General features: G+C 65.2%; 1 protein-coding gene across 1 annotated transcript; it reads left to right on the top strand.

Moving 5' to 3' along the window:
• Window positions 1-408: 408 nt before the first annotated feature.
• Window positions 409-19,517, top strand: RGS12 (regulator of G protein signaling 12). The gene is made up of 12 exons (XM_090267142.1): window positions 409-495; window positions 1,236-1,415; window positions 1,681-1,834; window positions 3,562-3,638; window positions 5,425-5,619; window positions 5,795-5,868; window positions 6,310-6,436; window positions 7,972-8,068; window positions 9,343-9,413; window positions 9,734-9,887; window positions 11,220-11,666; window positions 19,059-19,517. Exons 1-12 carry the CDS (start codon window positions 472-474, stop codon window positions 19,283-19,285), a joined length of 1,827 nt encoding a protein of 608 aa, XP_090123268.1. The 5' UTR covers window positions 409-471; the 3' UTR covers window positions 19,286-19,517.
• The last annotated feature ends 1,119 nt before the right edge of the window (window positions 19,518-20,636 follow it).

Raw genomic sequence — 20,636 nt, 5'->3', positions numbered from 1 at the left:
GTGGGGAGGTCTCTTGCTAGCGGGCGACCCCAGGGCCGCACAGACCCAGTTCCCACCTTCCAGAGACCAGGCGCGTGAAGCACAGCACAGACACGCACATGGAGTGTGGGGGCGGCGCTGCCCACGCCTCTGGGACCAAGCTGCCCACTGCAAAGGCTGAGAGGAGCTCACGCAGGGAAAGTTTAACGGTGGCTGGCGCTTATTTAGCAAGAAGTATTTACTGGCCCCAAGAAACTGTATCCCCAGTGCCTGGAGCCGGTCAGGCGTCTGGACACAGCAGTGAACACACAGAAAGCGCAGCTGCGGAGGGCGCCTGGGGCTGCGTGCCCGCTCACGCACACGCCCTGTCAGCTCTCCTACAGGGCCCGTGAGATTTTCAGCAAGTTCCTCTGCAGCAGAGCCACCACCCCTGTCAACATCGACAGCCAGGCCCAGCTGGCGGACGACATCCTCAACGCCCCGCACCCGGACATGTTCAAGGAGCAGCAGCTGCAGGTGACTCCGCGCGGGGGCTCCGGGCTGGCTGCGGGCTGGGGACTCGGGTCCCGGGCAGCGAGCTCCCACATGCCGCCAGGTTGGCAGGCAGGAGCCGGTCGGCGTACATGGGGTGGAAGGAGCGAGCCCCGCTTCCCACCGGCTCCCGAGTCAGAGCGCGGCCAGCTGCCCCCACAGACCTCAGTGCGGCCGCCGCGAACGGCTGCCCGCGGCCCTCTCCTGTGCGCGCCTGCGTGAGCTCACAGGCCGTGGATGACGCAGGACATCCCTGTGATCGGGGTGCGCCTCAGACCCAGAGTTGTCTAGAGCACGTGCCCATGGGCCTGTCCACAGATGACTTCTGTTGCTGAGTCCCTTGGATCATGTAAAAGATGGAGGAAGGCGTTCCCACGCAGTCCTCACTTCCTTCCGCTTCCCAGCTGGTTTGGGGTGCGTTCTTACCCATGAAGGACAGCTCCTCCGGGATCGCCCCTGGACTGTCCTGACCGCCTCGTGGCACGAGCTTTATGGGACTTGTTGGGATTTGAGCATTTTAAGTATGATAAACGAAAGGCTGGCGTGTCATGAAAAAGAGGCACTGGATGGAAAGGAACTCCGGGTGGATGGGCGGAGAAAAACGGGCTACGATGGCCTCTCAGTGCAGGGCCAGTAGGTGTCTGAGGGTCTCTGCGCCCTTGGACTTTCCGGGCTGACTAGTCTGGTTACTTCTGGAACCAAACAGCATTGCATTTACTCTGCAGATTTTCAATCTGATGAAGTTTGACAGCTACACGCGCTTCCTGAAGTCCCCGCTGTACCAGGACTGCATCCTGGCCGAGGTGGAGGGCCGCTCCCTCCCCGACTCCCAGCAGGCCCCCAGCAGCCCCACCTCCAAGCACAGCGTCAGCTCGGACCACTCCAACGTGTCCACGCCAAAAAAGGTGCCGGCCCGCCGTGCCCATGGCCTCGGGCGAGCTGTCTGTAGGAAGTAAGACGCGCCGTGTCGGGTTCCTGCCCCGCACCTCCTGGGGCGAGCGCTGCTGAGGCCGTGGAGGGGGCCCGGCAGCCGTTCCCGGGTCTGGAAGGGTCTGTGCTGCCTGTGAGGCGGTTAGCGCTCCCTTAGCTCCTCCCCAGCTTCCCACCGCCTTTCCTCTCATGTTCCAGCCCCTTCACGGGGTTTTAACAACGTCTTCCATCTGATGGCAGCTGAGTGGGAAGTCGAGATCAGGACGGTCCCTGAATGAAGAAGCGGGGGACGAGGACAGCGAGAGGAAGCGGAAAGGGGCGTTCTTCTCTTGGTCCAGGGCCAGGAGCACCGGGCGGTCCCAGAAGAAGAAGGAGCACGGCGACCATGCCAACGGTTTGTGGCGGGCAGGCCGACAGGCCCGGGGCAGCAGGGACACGCAGGCCGGCCGGAGCGGGCAGGGCCACAGGGTCTGTGCGCGCCCGCAGCCGCCACCATCTGCTCCCCTCTCCTGCTCCGTCTGGCGGAGCAGCAGTCGGTGCTCCTGGGAGAAAATGTGGGAACAGCCAAGTTAAAAAAAGAAAACGCAAACGCCTGCCATCTGCCCGCCCAGGCAGCCTCTTAGCTCCTGCCGAGCCTGCTCCTAGGTGTGTGCAGGGCCGCGCCGGCCTCTGTGCCTTTCCAGTGCAGTGCCATAGTTGGGCTACCAAGCACTGTCCAGTTGGTTGTTTCTTATCATTGTACATCTTAAAGGGTGCCCATTCCAGATCTGTTCCCTTGGGTTCTTCCTTGTGTGTCACTGGGAAGCTAGTGTGACAGAGACAGGCTTGTCCTGGAGCCTCGGAAGAGCCTCGGGGTCCTTTGCCCGGACACCAGCTCAGGGGGCGCTGGTGGGCCACAGGGAATCGGAACGCCCATCACTGAGGCAGAGGGCAGAGATGTTCACCTCTGCCACCAAAACGCGTCACAGAGAAGAGTTTGAAAGAATTTTCTTCTCTAGAGATTTTTAAAAATGGGAGTACTTTCCAGGAAATAACCTGAAAGCTCCCGGGCTGTGGTCCCAAAGTATAAATCAGGCCGTGACCCTCACGGAGAGACAGGCTGGAGCAGTGCTGGGCCGTGGCCTGGGACGTAGCTGGCAGACATGTGTTTTGCCTCCCCCCAGCAGCCTGCAGAGTGGGCCCCACGTGCCCATTTCACAGCCAGCAGCTGCAGCAGGATGTGGCCCCAGATGGATGCCGGCGTCCTTTCTCAAGGACAGGCGGACAGAGCAGTAGAGTTCAGTTAGAGCCCATGGGAGACAGAAGCCGTGGAGCCAGACGAGGAGATAGGTCATGACTGCCCTGTATGGTCTGTCCTCCCAAGCAGGACCCCAGGCTGGGGACCCAGACCTGGCGGCTCTGCAGACTGCTCTGCATCCCGATCCTAGGGCACCGCCCGGGAGCTCAGACTTGGTGGCCTGGGAGCCTGCTGCTCTGGAAGGTAGGCCAGTGGGTCAGAAGGTCACCGGGACCCGAGGGTCCCTGTGTCTGCCCCTCCGCTGTGTCCCCGAGCCCTGCGCAGCAGGCCGACCGGGGAACAGAGCGCGTGCTGCAGAAGGTCCTTCCTAGGTGAGAGTTTTCATGATTTTCAGCGCAGCCTGAGATTGCGATGAGTTCAGTAAGTGACAACAGTGGCCGATCTTTGGCTCAGCTGAGGACTTGGCAGGAAGACCTGACATGAACCTTGCGTAACTGCACAGTGGCTGGCAGGGTTCACTGCTGTCCACAGGGGACAGTTTCGGTTAGGCCCAGAAATGACAAGTTGTGTGAAATTCCAGTTAAACGAAGGGAAGGGAGGCCGTGCCCAGGAGCACGCGCCTGCGTTGTGACCGGCTCTGAGCCCGTGGTGTGGGCGGCTGTGGCCGAGGGCGGCCTGGCCAGCTCCCTGGCTGCATGCGGGCTGAGGGCACGGCTGTGTCCTGGTGAGGGGCCGCGCCGGGAAGGCCTTTTCCACTCTGCCTCCTGTGCCCAGCGTCTGTCTGTTCAGCCTAAGGGGACGGGGCCGGGACCAATGCGTGGGGTTCCTGTGTGAGCGAAGGCAAGTGAGGCTCTGATCCCACGTCCCTGTGTTTCCCCATCAAGGCGCCCTGCACAGCAACGGAGGCCTGGCCCGCAGGGAGTCTCAGGGCTCCGTGTCCTCCGCCGGGAGCCTGGACCTGGTAAGTCTCCATCCACCCTGGGCCCAGAGGCCACCGGGGTCAGGAGGCCCACACGTGCGTCTCGCCCCCAGGAGCCCACTTGTCACAGTCTAACGGGTGCTGTGGAGACGCGGGGGACGGGGCTCCTGAGACAGGGCGAGGAACCACGTGGTAGACGTGGAGGGTGCCCCTCAGCACCAAAGTGTCTCTGGGTTTGTATTTGAAATCTTCTTACCTAGTTACCAGCTCTTTTTGAGTTCCCACTAAGAACGAGCAAAAGTGGGGAAGGCAGGTGCTTGGTCCTGGTCTCACCGCTTGAATGCCCCACGAACCCAGATGTGCCCCACCCACCGCAGCCCCACAGGGAGCCCGGCTCTGTCCTCGCACCCTGCAGACCGGGGTGTCCGGCTGCTTGTTGGGCCCGTTTCCGGGGAGGTGTGGGTGGGCCCGCTAGCTGCCGGCTGCGGCCTGAGGCTGCTTTGGAAAGCCTCACTGCCGCCAGCCCCCGGCCACTGGAGCGGTCAGCCGTGGTGCACAGGGAGCACATCGTCCTCAGTCTTGGGGTCTCCCGTGTGCCCAATAGCCATTGCTCCTGACAGACTGCGCCCCTCTCGGGGGCTTCACACACTCACGTCTCTGGGAGGGGGTGGCCGGGGCTGTTTGGTAATCCATCTGCCACTCCAGACTAGCTTTCTGAAATAACGTCTGGGTGAAGGGGATCCTCAGTGTGCCGAGGAGACAGGGACAGCACAGTGACCAGCAGGGCCGGCTCTGCGTGGGCCGGGAGCATTTCTGGTGAGAAGTGAGACCCAGAGGAGGTGTCAGGAGCCCCAGAGTGTGCCACCCGCTGGCCGCCACGGGCTGACCCCATCACGTCCTGCCGGCCCAGAAGCCCTGCCTCTGAGTGGCGCTGGTGCCGGCACAGCACTGACCGGCAGCGGCCTGAGCTCTTGACCTGATGCGTGAGCAGTGCACATGGTCCAATCACAGATGCTGCCATGTGAAAGGCCCGCCCCCACCCTCAGGTATGCCTCACTCCTGCCGCCTCGCCTTGGAGGGCTGACGGGCAAACTTGGGCCATGTCCTGGGCCAGGCAGAGACAGTGAGTGTTCTCTGGGCAGACACGGCCGTGGTCTGTCTCCCATGCCAACAGGGTGGGCCCTCTGCCAGCAACCAAAACAGGCTGGAGCCCAGCCTCCCACTAAGCTCCCACAGCCCCTGCCCACCCCTGAGTGGCTTCCCAGGACCTCCCAGTAGCCCCCTCCCAGCCCCCACCCTTAGGCTGAGCTGCTGCCCATTAGGTCACTCTGTTCCTCTCAGAGGGCCTCGGGGCCCGGGGCTGGGAGTCAGGCAGCAAGAACCGGAAAGAGGATGAGAAGTAGCAGAGGGGCCCCCAGACTGGTTGGGGCCTCAGGCCCCTCGAGTGTGATCCATCCTGCACGTGGGTCCCAGTCCCACAGACGGAGGTGGGCAAGGGCTGCTCAGGGTCCCTGAGGGGCTACCGTGGGCTCCAGAGAGGAACTGGCCTGCTTCTGCGTCAGGCCAGCTGAGAGCTAAGCCCGGGCCTCGCAGGCACCGGGCCTCGCGACTGGGTGGGGTTGGAAGTCCAGCGTCCGGCTGAGCATGCGGCCGCACTGTCCCTGGGGGGCCGTGGGGGCCCGGCCCTCGGTCGGCTCTGAGCAGGAAGCGCAGCAGTTGCGTGTCTCTGGAGCTGGGTGTGGGCCTCCTCAGCGCCTGCAAGCGACCCTTGCCCTCCAGGGACGCCCCGCATGCTCCCCGTAACCCAGCGCCCTCTCCTGCTCCGCAGTCAGAGGCCTGCAGGACCTTGGCGCCCGAGAGGGACAAGGCCACCAAGCACTGCTGCATCCAGCTCCCCGACGGGACATCCTGCACGGTGCCCGTCAGGGCGGGGCTGCCCATCAAGGAGCTCCTGTCTGGGCTCTGCGAGCGCCGTGGCATCAACGGGGCCAGCGTGGACCTCTTCCTGGTGGGCGGGGACAAGGTACGGGCCCCTCCTCCTGGGGGACGCACCCAGGGAGGAACTGGCCTGTGGCGGTGGGGGCGGGGGGGGGGGGCTAGTCTCTTCTTTGTCTGCGGTTGGCACGCGCGGGCTCGTTCGCAGCTGCTCTTGTGTCCTGCACGGCTGAGGCCGCCTCTGTCCCTTTTGTGTCCCTCAGCCTCTGGTGCTGCAGCAGGACAGCAGCATCTTGGCGTCCAGGGACCTGCGCCTAGAAAAGCGCACTTTGTTTCGGTGAGAAAAATGCAGTTGCCATTTTCGTGGTTCCCAGAGCCACGCGGTGTTCTGACCTCGGTCCCTGCTGGCCTCTGCTCCCCAGGTGGCCGCTGGGAGGGGTGCCGCCCCCGTGGGGAGCAGGGCGGGGCAGCGGCTGCACGTGGACCCACAGGGCCCGAGGGGCGCTCTCCCTTCCTGTCCCCGGACCACAGGAGATTCACACCCCGGGGCGGGGGGGCCGGCTGGAGAGCTGGCCATCCTGGGGGCGTCGCTCTTTGCTGATGTGACACCCCAGTTCAGCTTCCAGGAAAACCCCTGAGAACCCCCTGCAGGCTTGCTTCCCCAGTCAGGACCTGGGGCGGGATCAGGGACCCCAAGGTGGTCTGGGGGCCGGGGGGCGCTGCCCTGCTCCGCCCGAGGGGTCTGCAGCGGCCGTTCTTGTGCTTCTCCCCTGGCCAGGCTGGATCTGGTGCCCATTAGCCGGTCCGTGGGGCTCAAGGCCAAGCCCACCAAGCCGGTCGCAGAGGTGCTGCGGCCCGTGGCGGCCAAGTACGGCCTGCGCCTGAGCGAGCTGGTGGTGAGGCTGGTGAGTGGCGTGGGGCCTGCGGGCACCTCCTGGGGCGGCACCGGGCGCGGGGCAGCTGGCAACGGCGCCCCCGTGCCGGCCCCGAGGGGCGAGGGGCCTGCTCCTTTGTACCTTGGTCATTCCCAAAGGGAGCGGGGCTGGTGTTTGAGATGTGGTTTTGGTCCGGGAAAACCAAAATGAGAAAGAAAACGAAAAGCCCTGAAATTGGCCTATGACTTGCAAGGCTGAGCCAATAGCTCCTCCGCTTCCTGGCCCCGAGCCGGCCGCCCGCGCCCGGTGCGCTCACTGCATTTCCCAGTTCCCGCCACCACTGGTAGATGTGACGGTCTCGCTGGCATTTCCGAGCGGGGCTGTGTGTCACCACGTGAGTGGGGTGAGGAAGAAAAGGGGACCTGACGAGCAGAGCCAACCAGTGTTGGCCTGAGACCCCGTCCATTCTAGGACCGCGCGCCCGGCGCGCTCTGCCCGCTCACCCCGCAGTCTGGCGCTGTGTGATGTAGTTTGCTCTGCACTCTTGTTTCTTTAGCAAATAAACTATCGGAGCAATGATTTCATATATTTTTAGAATTTTAACTTTTCTGAAACAGGCCCTAAAATTGTTCAAGACCTGACGTGAATGAGGGTGCGGTGCTAAATCGTTTATAGACGTCCCAGGAACGGAAGTCCCCCCCACCCCCACCCAGCTCAGCAGGGGTCATGGCGTCCAGTCGGATGTGCTGGGCGGAGCGGCATGCGCGCAGCCAGGCTCCACGGGGCCTCCCTGCTCCCCCTCTGTCGAGACCCCGGGCTGTCGCTTAACTCCTCTGTGCCTCAGGTCCCTTCTCCGTAAAACGGGTCAGAGCTGCTGTGGGGCTTCGTCCTGCGGGAGGCGGGTCAGTGGCCGCGGTGCTCCGGGTTGTCCCGGTGGTCAGGAAACTGACGAGGCCAAGCTCCAAGTTCAGGTTTCTTCCTGAATAGCGGTCGTGGGTCCTGCCTAGCAGGCGGTCCCCCTGCCGTATCCCACCATAGCCCCCCTCAGTCACTGCTTCTGCGTCCTAGTCCACGAGGAAGCCTCTGCTGCCCGCATTCACCTCCCAACAGTGTCAGGGCCCCTTCCTCCAGGTTTGAGCGGCGTCAGGACTTCCGTGCCAACTCGACTTCATATTGAAAATGTTACCTTTGTGGGCCAGGGAATTTACAGCCCTCAAGTGCTCTTCTGCCCGGTCTTGGGCTGGCAAAGTCAGGCCACCAGCTGTCACTCAAGTGACAGTAGCAGCCCTCCCACGCGGATTCCTCAGAGCCCTCGCGTTCCCGGCAGCCACCAGGGCTGATTTCTCGTTGTTCCGCATCGGGTGTCTGTGACCAGCCGCAGGCCCCGTGGGCTGGGTCCCTCTGGACTGTGCTCTGGGGCCGCCCTGCTGGGGTGGCAGGACCAGGGTCACTGGCGTGTGACTCCGTGGAGCCTGGACCGGCTTGCTGTCAGCAGCTGGGCCACAGGCAGCTGTCTTGGAAAGCTCCGGTTTGGTGAGTTACTCAGTGACCGTCTTGGTCTCCAGAATGGAGAGAGAGAGCCCCTGGACCTTGGCGCCCCCATATCAAGTCTGGACGGACAGCGGGTCGTCTTGGAGGAGAAGGACCCGTCCAGAGGGAAAGGTGAGTGAGGCCCCAGCCCCTGTCTGCTGCGTCCTGAGAGCCCCCGGCCTGCCGCCCACCACGGAGGGCCCCTCGGGGCGACAGCAGAGCGCAGCCCCACTGGGCCTCCGCCTGGCTGGGAGGCCCCAGCCCAGGAGCACAGGGACAGCCCTGGGAACCACGCACCTGCTGAGAGCTGAGGCCCCCTGTGCCTTGTTCTCAGCCAGCAGCCCCTGCGGTGCCCCCGCCCCGGGGTTGCCCCAGGGTTGAGCACAGCTCGGTGTAGGTGCAGAGAGAGACAGAGAGCACACTCCGTTCCTGGGGCTGCAAGTCCCTGCAAACGGGGGCCGTGGTTCTGGGAGCCTCATGGACGGGGCGTTGTCTGCAGTCCTGTCCAGCTGGTCCCTGTGTGCCGTCCACAGAGCTCTTCCCAGGGGGGCGCTGCCACCTCAGCCACCTCCTGCCCTGGGGCCCCACAGCCTGACCCCTGCCTCCCGCCTGAGTCCCTCTCAGGTGGGGCAGTGAGGAGGTGCCTCTGGAGGGCGTGTCCTGGTGCCGCCGGCTGTTCCCTGGTGGAAAGGGGGCCCTGTAAAGAGCTTCCTGAAGCGCAGCCAGGGCTGTGTACCAGATGATTTCTGGGGGCTGCTGGCTCGGAAGTGTCTCCGTCCCCTCTGGTGGCCTGCAGGTGGCAGTCCTGGTGGCTCCTCCTCCCCATCGTTAAGGCAGAGACCTTCCTGGGCCTGCCTGGGTCTAGAGAACGCTGTGCTCCCTGGGCCGGGTCACCCTGTGGGCAGGGCGGGACCACGGTGCTCCCTCCAGGACCGGCCCGTGGGGCCGCAGGCCTGCTCGTGCGCAGGTGAGTCTGTGGCTGGGCAGGCGGCAGGCCAGGTGTTTGAGTCGCTGCTGGGTCAGAGAAGTGGCCTTGGGGCCGTGCGGGCCCATGGAGGCCAGAGGGCAGCCATGACGTGAGGCGACAGTCATATTGAAGTCACGTGACTCTGCTCTCCAGAGAACACTCCCGTGGACCCGTCCATGGAGCATGCTTTCAGCGGCCTTGCCCCCAGCACGTCCCAGTAAGCGTGGCCCAGCCGCCATGTGCCCACGCACACAGCAGGCCATGCCCCAGGTGAAGGCAGAGGAGGCTGGTGCTGTCCCTGGTCCTGCCCTGGGCATTTGGCCTGTCCATGCAGACGAGAGACGGGGCCACACCTCTGCCTTCTCCAGCTTCGTCTCCGAGACAGCCTCCTCGGTCAGCGTGATTGCGAAGCGTGTCTCGCTCTGTTCTCTCTCCACAGAGAAGCAGAACGGCGCACCCGTCAAACAGAACTTAGCTGTAAACTCCAGCTCCAGAAATTTCTCGGCTACGGTAAATCCCCTGCCCAGCCCACCTGGTGTCCCCACTCCCTGCAGGCCGGCCACATGCTCCCCAGCAAGGCTCGGTCGCCCTACCTCAGGGTGTCCTCCGTGCCTGCTCAGGGTGTGCTCTGGGACCCGAGGCTTGTCGGCTGGCCTCCCCTGCAGGGCGCTGAACCCGTGTGCCCTGCTCTTGGGGCTCTGCTGGGTGACTGTTCCCTGCGAGGCCTCGCGGACCGAGCCACAGACCCCCCCCCCCACCCCCATCACCTGTGGATCGCGTGCTGTCATGTCTGAGCTGTGAGTAGAACCTTGGCTTTCCTTCTGATGCAGGGAGAGGAGAGAACACTAGGCAAGTCTAACTCTATTAAAATAAAAGGAGAAAATGGAAAAAATGCTAGGGATCCCCGGCTTTCAAAGAGAGAAGAATCTATTGCAAAGATTGGGAAAAAAAAAAATCAGAAAATTAATTTGGACGAAGCAGAGGGTATGTGTACTTTTTAAACTTGCACTTTTTTTAGTGACTACACGTTCAGTGTTCTAGCCCAGTCATTAGGCCTCCTCTGAGTGATTGACATCGAGGCGCCCATGCTCCCTGTCACCTCAGTCCACGCTGTCGTGTAACTGGACTAGAACCCCAGTTTTCAGGTTGAGAGCCGGGCCCGTAGGAGTCAGGGCGCGCCCCAGTGGCGGGGTTGGGCAGCACAGCAGTCCCCACAGGTGCTACCTGTTCCCTTCATCTGTGTCCCCAGCTGGGATGGAGGGTCCTCAAGGGCAGGGTGGGTGCAGGGAGGAGCGGCCGGTGGCGGCGAGGGTGGGGGTGGTGCTGACCCCTGTGCGTGGCCTGCGGGCCCTGAGAGACTGAGGGGGGGCGGCCTCTTTTACGGAAAGGCCTTCCCTTCCAAGCCCCCTAACAAGGAGAAGCGGGAAGAGCAGAGTCAGAGCCAGCGGTTGCTGCTGTGGCGTGGACTTTAGTTTTGTGAGTTCTGCGCAGTCGGTGGTCACCGCGCCCTGGGCAGCCCCCTTTAAACCCACCAGCTTGCTGGGTCGCTCGGGCAGTCGGCAAACGCACCCACTCGGAAGTCTGTGCGTTTCTGAGACGCATTAAGACCTGAGGTTTTAAAGTCCTTGTCCTCCTTCACAAACGGGGTGTGTCGTGCTAATGCCAGAGAAGGCTCGGTTTAGGCGCCCCCTCTTTGAACCATGACTTTGCGTTACCGCTGAAGAGCCCTCCAGGTAAGCGGAAGGGCCCTAGGGGCGCCGGCGCAGGGGCTGCAGGGACACTGCAGGCCGCCGAGGGCGGCAGAGGGGCCGCGGGGCTCGGCTCTGCTCTCGGGCCTGCCAGGACCACCCTGAGTACACGGGGTGATGCCAGAGGCCGCAGGTTTGGGGTCCCACCACCAAGGCCCCTTCACACACGACCCGTCCCGGGCCCCCTGCCCCTGTCAAGGTGGGTTCACCCAGCCCGCGGCTCTGTCCTCCTGCAGGGGATCCAGGCCTGGGTGCGAAGGGTCCCCAGTGCCGTCAGCCCCCTCCAGAGCACAGGTGCAGTGCTGCTGGGCACATCGGCTCGTGGGCCATGGGTCTGGGGTGACCCAGTTCCCAGGGAAGTTCGGAGCTGTTTTGAATTGTTCTAGAAGCCCAGGCCTTGCCACAGGTCTGTGGGTGGAGGTGGCAGGGATGCAGGCGCCTCCTGGCCGCAGTCTGCAGTGTGAGGGCAGCAGGACAGCGGGGCAAGGACTTTCCAGGTGTGCACTTTGTCTGCGAGGTGCCCGCGTGGGAAACTAAAACTCGGTCACTGTGGGTTTTCTTCCAATAGCGTTTTTTGAGCTTATTTCCAAAGCTCAGAGCAACAGAGCAGACGACCAACGTGGGCTGCTGAGGAAGGAAGACCTGGTGTTGCCGGAGTTCCTGCGTTTGCCTCCGGGCACCGCCGAGCCTGGCCTCCCCTGCGAGGCAGCCGCGACGAGCCCCGGCCAGGAGAAGGCGCCCCGGACCCGAGAGCCAAGGGGACCTGCCCGAGACCACCCCGACAGCCCAGCGACGAGCCCCAGCTCAGCCGAGAGCCCACCCTTCTGCACCCCCATGACCCCCACGACCCCCACAGCCTGCGCGCAGGAAGCGGAGGCAGGGGACGTCCAGACCGTGGAGGGCGAGCATGTGGCCGACCTGACGCTCACGGGGGAGGGGGACATCAGCAGCCCCAGCAGCACGCTGTTGCCGCCACCCCCAGCCCAGCAGGGCTCCGCCGGACCTCCCAGACCAGGTACCCCCAGGCTTGGCGCCCCTGCCCACCTCTGACTCCCTGCAGCTGCGCTGTCGGCCGGGATGGCCACCTCGTCCCCAGTAGAAAATGCTAGGTCGACCCTCTGCCCCTCCGTCATCTGAGGAGGGGTTTCCGCAGTCACTATGGTTACCGTGCGCTGCTCCTATGTTTTCTATGAGGAGGGCGTGGGGCCGCGGCCAAGGCCAGAGGGTGTTCACGACGGGTCCCAGCGGGGCTCCGAGCAGACGCGCCCCTGCAGTGCAAGCACACAGGCAGCGGCCGCCCTCGCCTCTCCCTCGGTCCTGCGCCCCTGCTCAGGGGATTCCGGAAATGTATGTGTTACGGTGAGAAGCGGAGGGCTAGCATTTTTAGTGTTTGTCTCAAGACTGAGAAGAAGAAGCTTGTCTTGGGAAGTAAGTAAAGCGCAGGGGACCGGGCGGGAGCACACTCCGGACACGGAGCCCGGCGCACGGCGTGGGCGCTGCGTGCCCAGGCGCGGCTCAGGGGCCGGGGCGGCGGAGGGCTTTCCTGTGCGGCGGGCGTCCTGGCCGCGGACAGTCCCGGCGTTTCTCGGAACTTCGGCAGCATGAGTTTAGTGTGCCCCCTGCCCCGGTGAAGGGTGCGGCTGGCAGCAGGGGCCTTCCCGGAACCGCACGTGTCAGAAGTTGACACGAGGCTCCTGGCCTCCTGCCGGAGGGGCTTCCAGGAGCAGCCCCGCTCCCCGCCCCGCCCCACACTAGTGCCACGACCGTGTGTCTGCGTCCCTCTCCCTGCCCCCCGTGTGGGCAGGAACCTGCTCAGTGTGCACTTTGATCGAGCCCCCAGTGGCCCCCTTGTCCTCTGCATGCTCGGTGACGCGTGGACCCCTGTAGTCACGGTCTGCCGCTGTCAGGGCGGCAGGAGCGCCCCTGTGCTCGGGCCCGTCCAGGACCCGATGGCAGCCCGGGTCCTGCCGCAGGGCCTGCAGCCGAGCTGCGGGGTGGAGGGCGTGGCGCGCACCGTCCCTGCGTTCTGCATGCGTGCTGTGTGGGACGGCCCGGTGTCTCCCGCGGAGACAGCGCCACCGCACAGCCGGGAGGAGCGGGCGTTTGCATGCGTGTCGCACTGACACACACCCCGCGGCTGACTCCCTCTGCCCCGTGCGCACCTGTGTGCAGTGCCACCGTCCGTGTCTGACCTGCTCTCCTAAGAGGAATAAATGCTAGAGCTCATCACCGGACTGCTTCACACTTCCTTTCTTTCACTTGAACATTTGTTTCCACTTTGGCGAACTACAGATGCGTTTACTCCAGGGAAATTAGTACACGTCTTTAGGGACTCCGGTGAGTTTACCTTAATATAGTGGCTTTTTAAAATAGACCATGGACTCAGCAGACGCTCTCCAGCACCCTGACTGCACCCACAAACTCGGCCGTGTGCGGCGGCAGTGCTGACCACACCGGGAGCCGTCCTAGGGTCTGTGCGGGTGGGGTCCGGGGCCTCCACGCCCCGAGAACGCCAGTGCTCTCGGCGGGCAGGCCTCACCCGTCTGCTGTCACCCGGGTAGGTGAGGCGGCCAGGCTGAATACTTCCGGCTCGTTCCGCTGGGGCCCGAAGTCCAGATTCTCCGGCTGCCCTGCGGCAGCTGCTGCCTCAGCTCCCACTGCCTCTGTGGCTCCACACTCCGCGCTTGGCTGTGTCAGACCCAGCCGGTGGCCTCGCTCCCGGCTCAGACCACCCACCCGACAACCGTCCACATGGGCCATGCGCCTTGGCCGGGCTCGCCCCTCAGGGACATCCGTGCCCCCTGTCCCAGTCGTCCCTGACTGCTGATGGTGGCGAGAGGGTAGCACCAGCCGTGTAGGAGTGCAGGTGTTCCCAGTGCCCCGCCGGCTCCCCGGACCACCGTTGGCCACAGCACTGCACCCCCAAAACAGCTCTAGGCAGAGGGAGCCCGGACCTTCAGCTCTCCACGGCCCTGCGCAGGGGAGGGGCTGGGAGGAGCTGGGAAGGGTCTGCCTGGAGCCGCGGAGCCTGGCTGCTGGGAAGGGCTGCGGGCTCCAGGGCTCCGTCCGGGGTCACTGCATCGGGGGGCCGCTCGGCCGCGTCGCGTGTGTCAGCTGCAGCCACGTTGCAGTGAAGGGAGCGCGCACCCGGGACTGGCACTCGGGTCTGGGGTGGGCGTCTCTTGATGGCACTCCTGCCAGTTCCCGCGAGACGCAGTGTGGCGGTGCAGCGGGGCCCCGGGGTCCCCACACCTCAGCCGTGAGCTAGAGGGGCTGCCGGCAACGAGAGCCACGCCACCCACCCAGCCGGGCCCATGGAGGCTTTCTTTCTCTCTCCCTTTTTAACAAATATGTTTATTGACTTCAGAGAGACAAGGGAAGGGGGCTCGGGAAAGAGGGACAATCGATGTGAGAGAGAAACATTGGTTGGCTGTCTCCCGTAAGTGCCCTGACCAGGATTTGAACCCACAGCCTGCTGGGCACGGCCAGGGCAAGGGCAGATTCTCAGAAGGACAGAGCTTCCCGGAAAGAGGCGGGCTTTCGGAAGGGGGTGCGCGGCTGCAGCAGTGTCCTGGGGTGTCTGGGTCCTAACCCCCCAGGAAGGCCCTGGAAGTCTGGGTGGTGTGGTGGCTGTCCTCAGGTCCTGGCAGAGCGAGAGTCAGACCCAGATGGTCAGCCCCAAGGGGCTGTGCCGAGGGCGGTGCCGGTCCCACAAGGGCTCACGGCCGAGACGGGTGCAGAGGCCCCCCCTGACGGCACCTTCCTCCTCCTGAGAGGCACACCGCTGGGCTGCACTCCAGTGCTGACAGGCCGCCCCCACCCTCGGTGCTGGGTCAGGTCAAGGCCAGGTCCTCGCCTTGGCCATCGGGGCTGAGCAGTCAGCCAAAGTACAGTCAAGTGTAAGGGGGAGGGGACGCCAGGGTGCAGGTGTGACTGGGGCTGTGGGAGAGGCCTTTGGGAGGGGATGTCTGTGGCCCTTCCCCATGGCCTGGGCTGGAGACACCTCTCCTTCACGGCCCTCCCTCCGCCTGATGGTAGCCAGAGAGGCCCTGCCCCCGCTTCTCTGCCCTCCTGGCCCGGCCTCCCTGCCCCAGGAAGCAGAGCGCAGCCTCGCCTCTGACCGCCACCTGGCTGAGCTGGCTTTGCAGGCCTGGGTCAGGGTCCCCACTGATCCCCTCCCAGTCCCTCTGGAGGCCAGTCACAGGGAACACCCCTCAGCTCCTCACCTGCCCACTCCCGTCCTCGGTCACGGTGCAGCCCTTAGTGATCACGCAGGAGCAAAGCTGCAGGCAGAGCCCCACGCCCTTCCCAGGGGAGTCCGTGCACAGCCACCCAGGCCCAGGGTTCCCAGGGGCTCCAGTGCAAGGCAGGGCTGTGCACTGGGTGGGCAGAGGCCGGCTTAGCTGGCCCAGGGCTGCGTCCGGTCACTGGAGTGGCAGCTCCTGAGGGTTCCTCAGCTCCCTCCCTAGCAGATTTGTACAGCTCTCCTGGTCCACATGCATGCAGCCCACCCACTGCAGGGCCAGGGCTCCATGGGAACAGAGCTGGAGAGTTAACCCGAAGTCACGTGACCATGCAAGGGGCCACGCGCTTCACCTTGGCGTTGAAGGCAGCCAGACCATGTGCCCTTGGTGGGGCCGGGAGTCCTGGGAGCCTGTCTATACCAGGCTGCTCAGGGGTCAGCCACTGTCCCTCTCCCCCCCACCCCCACCCCACCCCAGGACCTCCAGCCAGTCTCAGGTGTGTCACACCTGGCCAGCCGCAGGGTGGGCCTGGCCTGGGCTGGGGTGCTGGGGGAAGCCCTGCCGCGCTCCAGCCGTGTCCAGGACAACAGCCACAGGGAGGCCTCCTGGGCAGCTTTGGTCCCGCTTTCTCTCCCCAGAGGCGTCGGGGCCTCCCAGGGCAGACGAGAGACATGCAGGTCTCATCCTCTTGTCCCTGCATTCCTACCTCCGGCAGAGGCCTGGCCCTTCTGTCTGGGGAGGCCAAGGACCACTCCCAGCTGTGCACACCTGCCTGCCTGGTCAGTTCAGTATGGACCACGATGCGGATGGGGGTGGCCACTGGGCATCCCTGTGGACTGTCACAGCTAGGCCCCCCTGGCTGAGGGCCTCTCCAGAGCCCCTTCCCAGCACAGCGAGTTCTGCTGCTGTGCGTGGCGCCGGCTGGGGTGGCCCTGAGCGGACCTTCCGCTGTGCGCCGGGCTCCTGCACCAGCCCAGCCCACTCCACGGGCTCCCCACGCTGACCTGGCAGGCCCTCCTCCCCAGACCCCAGCACAGGCTATGATCGCTCTGTTCTCCATCCTCCGGCCGCCTGGGCCAGTGGCCCTTGGTCTCCCACTGTGGTCCTCCTCCCCCACTTTCTCCACATGCCCTCCCGAGCGCCTCCAGCTGTCTGCTCTCCTGAACCTCAGAGCGGAAGCCGCTGCCCAGCGGCCCAGCGGCCCCTCCAGCACAGCGCAGGTCCTGGGCCTGGCCACTGCTGCAGCCCCGCCCCCAGACCCATGGCCGGCCCCCAAGCAACCTGCGGAGACGGCCCTGTACCCACCCTCCCAGAAACGTCCCCTCCCTGTGTGGCCCCATGCTCGGTGCTCAGCACACACTTGCTAAATGAGACCCTGAATCCAGCCCCTGCCCCTTCACAGACCCAGTCACTGTCCCCCACTGTACCCCACTGTCCCCAAGGGGGAGGTCTTGACTCCACCACCCCCTTCTCCTGACGTGGAGCCCGGAGGACCAGAGCCACTGTGGCAGCCATGCCGAGAATGCCAGAGGGAGAGTGAGAGGCTGGCCCAGGGGACAGATGACAGGCAGCCAGTGGGGTCTGGGCTGGGCTGACCGTGGGCAAAGGGCAGGGTCTCTCCAGGCCCCGGATAGCAGTGGGCAGTCCAGCAGGACCCCTTGAGGGGCTGACTGTGCAGAGTCAGAACCCCCAGAAGTCAGCCCAAGTTGGGGGCGGTACAGCCCTGGGGAGGAGGGGTCAGCAGGGCAGCCTGCTTAGCCGGAGAGGAAGTCCCGGCCCCAGCCTCGTGTCTGGGGTTTGAGGGACGGGGACACAGACACGAGCCCTGTGGGGTCCTTGCCAGGACAGCTGGGCGGCGGCTGCTCAGGATAGGCCCTGGCACGAGGCTGTGACGTGTGCCCGCCACACGGAGCTGGGTCCCTGCCATGAGTCACGGGCCTGGGGCTGCCACTTAATCAGAAGAGCAAGTCCGGGCCCAGCAGGCAGGAAGAGCCTGGACCTCGGCCACCCTGCCTGTGGCACGCACGTCCTTGGCCCGCGCACCAGCTGCCCTGTCCCAGAAACGGCACTCCCGGCCCCTGAGACTGCGGAGCTGCCCTGAACTCAGGGCCTGTGGCTGAGCCCGTCCGCCCCAGCAGGCCTTGGTCTGTCTCCCTGGGGGTCCATTTGGGGTGGACAGGGGAAGGCCAGGCCCCTGAGCCTGTGTGGGGCCACAGGCCCTTTAAGCCTCCAGGCAAATGCCCAAATGGGGCAAAGAATCGGGGGCACACCTTGCCTTCTCCACATCCTGAAGCTAAACCAAAGCCCAGCACCCCCCATCTCCTGCCCTGCAGCCGGCGTCTGGATCGTGGGGATCCAGTGGGCTCCAGTGGACAGGCCTAGCAGAACGTTTGTTGAACGACTGAAGGACTGGGCCCTTGGACCTCAGGAGTGGCAGTTCTTCCCGAAAACCTTCCCCACTGTTTCGAATAGAGCACACCTGGCCGTGGGAGGCGGACAGGATGCGGGCTGGCTGGGCGCCCGGACGCTGGTGCGCCTCGGAGGCCAGAGAGAGGCCCTTCGTGCGCCTCACGGACTTGCTGTGGGGAAGACCTGCCCTGGGGGGCCTCATGGGGCTGTTTGTGGAGGCATGGGCTGCAGTGCGGTCGGGGACTTGGGGCCACAGGGCAGCTGGGGAAGCACCGGACCCCAACCCACGGCCGCCCCACTGTCAGAGGCCTCGGGCCCACGGTGGGAGCAAGGCTTCACCTCCACCCGCCAGGCCGGGGAAGCAGGGGCCTAGGGAGGGGTAGTCAGCAGGGAAAGACGCCTCCTCCAGTCTGCTCTCTATGGGTCATGGGCCAGGGGTCCCTGTCCCCACGGGCCCCCGAGGGTCCTGGGCCTCAGGGTCACCGACACCCCCATAGATAGTCCAGGGCTCTTGCCCACATGCGGCAGAGCAGGTCCCTAACCCGGCAGCACTGCCTGCTCCTGCCCGGGGTGAGCTGGGGAGCTCAGTGCAGCGCGCTGGGGCTGAGAGCGCCTGTGGGGTGCCCGCCCCTTGCTGGTCCCTGAGGGTGCCACCTGGGAAGACAGGTGAGGGCGTGGAGGGAGAGCGTAACCAGGAAGGACTCAGTTTGAGAGAGTGAGGACGTGGGCCCGAGGCAGCAGGCAGGTTGACAACCTGGTGGCCTGGCTGGGGCGGGGGGGGGGGTGCTGGAAGCTGGCAGTGAGGTCTGTGGGTGCGGCCTCAGTGCCCAGAACAACCCCCACCCCATGTTTGGTCTTCTCCCCAGCCCAGGCAAGAGGCCTGCCCCCTGGGACCCACTTACCGCCGCCCCGATGGCCCCTCGGCCTAAGGAAAAGCTCACAGACAGCCCCCCAGGAGGAGTTGGGGGGCTGTACTAGCCTGGGATGGGGGTCAGGGCAAGATGAGGCTGGGAACTTCGGCAGGGCTCAGCCCCTTTCCTGAGCCTAGGGCAGGGGGGTGGGGGTGTCTAGGAGACAGTTCCCCACACTGCTCCCCACTGGCCACTGCCCACTGAGAGCCACTGGCTCCTTCATGGGGCTCTGGGACCCCTCCCCAGCCCCTCGGCCATCCCAGTCCCTCCCCAGGGCTGAGGGAACCAGCGGGGGTGGGGGTGGCAGGCAGACCAAGGACAGGCACCTGGGCAGCTCTGGGGACCCAGGTGCTAAACAGCTTTTGAGGAGCTCCGGGCTGGCCTGGGACAGACTGGACGAGGGCAGGGCGCTGGGAGCCCTGTGACCAGGAGGGGCTCCTCTGGGTCCCTCAGCACAGAAACTGGGCCCTGCGCCCCACAGGCCTCAGCCCCCAGCACCCCAGCCTCTGCCCTCCTCTCTTCCGATTCACGCCTGCACCCCGCCCTCGGCCTCAGGACCTTCCTGCACTGTGCGGTGTCTGCCAGGGGCGCTCTGGGCTCTAGGGCGTCGGGGAGCCCGGGGGGCTGGGGGCTTGTTAAATGAGAGGCTTGGGGTGGGCGGTCTGCAGTCAGGCCAGGAGGCCGAGGGCGGAGGTTGCCGGCCTCCAGGCTGCATTTGGGTGTCTGAGGAACCCCTGCAACGCCCAGTGTCCGTGGACGGCAGCTGGGGTGGGGACTCCTGCCTGGGTGTCTGCAGGGCTGCGGGGCAGACCGGTGACAGCCTCTCTTTTCTCCCCGCGACAGGAGGTGGGGCCCACAGCAGCCGAGGCCTCCCGGCCAGCACGATCATCGATGTGGACCTCGTCACTGGCTTGGCACCCGGGCTGGGCTGCAGGGTCCCAGGGCTGTGGGCAGGGCCCCGGAGGTCACAGGCCGGCAGGCCCCCTGCACCAGACCTCCCCAGCCCAAACCCCGTCCCAGGCAGGCCAGCCAAGCCCAGGGCCGGCCCACACCACGCTACCTTCGTGTGAGGCCCCTCCAGCGGACCTGCGTGCCTCCTGCCCAGGCAGGAGCTGCCGCCTAAACATGACTGTGAAGGCCCCTGGTCTCGGGGGCAGCCCAGCCCAACCTCAGGGCCTCGGAGGGGCCACCCTGTCCCTGGGAGCCAAACCTGGAGAGGGCAGAAGGCATGACCTCAGAGGGCTCCTCCGCCACCCCTGCTGCCCCTGCCCAAGCCGTCCCTCAATAAAGTGTCTTCAAGGAGCAGAGCGTGGGCCTCCTGCTGGGTGCTGGGGCCCCAGGCCCTGTCCTCAGGGGTCCTTGCTCCCCGGTCTGGCTGGGGATTGAGGAAGTGAGCCTGCAGGTCAGGCTCCGGCCTCGTCCACACCACGCCCTGCAGGTCAGCACAGGCTGTCCTGCCCAGGGCACAGTGGGGACCCTGCAGGCTGTTGTGGCCTCACTCCGAGGGGGTCTGGCAGGGCCTGTCTGTGGAGGGGTCACCTGCGCGGACACCTGACCGGAGAAGGCCTGGGTAAGGGCTCAGGGCCATGAGAAGGGCCCGAGATGCTGTGAGCTGGGCTGAGGAATGTCTTCTGCCAAGTGAGGAGGGGCCCGTGGAGGCCGGGGCAGGGCCGCGTGTGGCGCTGAGTGGCACAGATAGAGAGGGTGCCATCAGGCAGGTTGCCTCATTGAACCCCAACTGAACAGCTCACGCTGCGGGGCCCCACCCCCTTCCTCAGAGCCTGGGGAGGGGAGGGCTGCGGTCTTGTCAGTTTGTCAGTGGCCTGAGAGCTGGGAAGGTGTCAGAAGGAAGAGAAGGGCCGGCACCCACCATGGCCAGCACCCTCCCCCTCCCTCTGCACAGATGGGGGACAGTCTGGGGCTCCAGCGAGGTTCTGTGCAGGCTGCGGGGGACAACTGCTGTGTCTCACCCAGCCTGGGGCAGCAGCGCTCGCAGACTGGGTGGGGTCCCACGCCAGGCCTTTGTGGCCCTTGGTGGTCCCTGGGTACCTGGCCAGGGCTCTGCTGAGGACCAGAGAGGAGGGCCCTGACTGACGGGCAGCTCCAGTCCTGCCGCAGCTCCCACATTGTACTTCCTGGGGGGCCCCCCACCAGGCTCACCCTGGAAGCAGCAGCAGAGGTACCCATCCTGGGTCACTGTTTATAGCGTGACACTCAGCCCAGTGCACCCAGCCTCCCCTCTGCCTGGCATTTCGGGGGCCAGCACCCCACCCTCCAGGCCGGCCTAGGAAGGACTCCGCACAGTTCACAGATCGTGGCCGGCCCTGCGGCCAAGCAGGACCAGAGGCTGAGCCAGGAGTCTGGGCCACGTCTGCCCTGTCATCTTGGAAGACTGTGCGGGTGGCTTCTAAGCTAAGACCC

Source organism: Furipterus horrens, unplaced genomic scaffold (assembly GCF_987537825.1).
Source record: "Furipterus horrens unplaced genomic scaffold, mFurHor1.1.pri manual_scaffold_2, whole genome shotgun sequence".
Taxonomy (NCBI): Eukaryota; Metazoa; Chordata; class Mammalia; order Chiroptera; family Furipteridae; genus Furipterus; species Furipterus horrens.
The sequence above is the reverse complement of the archived record's forward strand: the minus strand, read 5'-3'. Positions and strand labels throughout refer to the sequence as shown.

Coding starts and splice junctions, on each gene's coding strand:
- RGS12 (XM_090267142.1), top strand. CDS start 472: ATGTTCAAGGAGCAGCAGCTGCAG. Junction 9,414..9,733: donor CCAGAAATTTCTCGGCTACG/GTAAATCCCCTG, acceptor CTTCTGATGCAG/GGAGAGGAGAGAACACTAGG. Junction 9,888..11,219: donor TAATTTGGACGAAGCAGAGG/GTATGTGTACTT, acceptor TTCTTCCAATAG/CGTTTTTTGAGCTTATTTCC.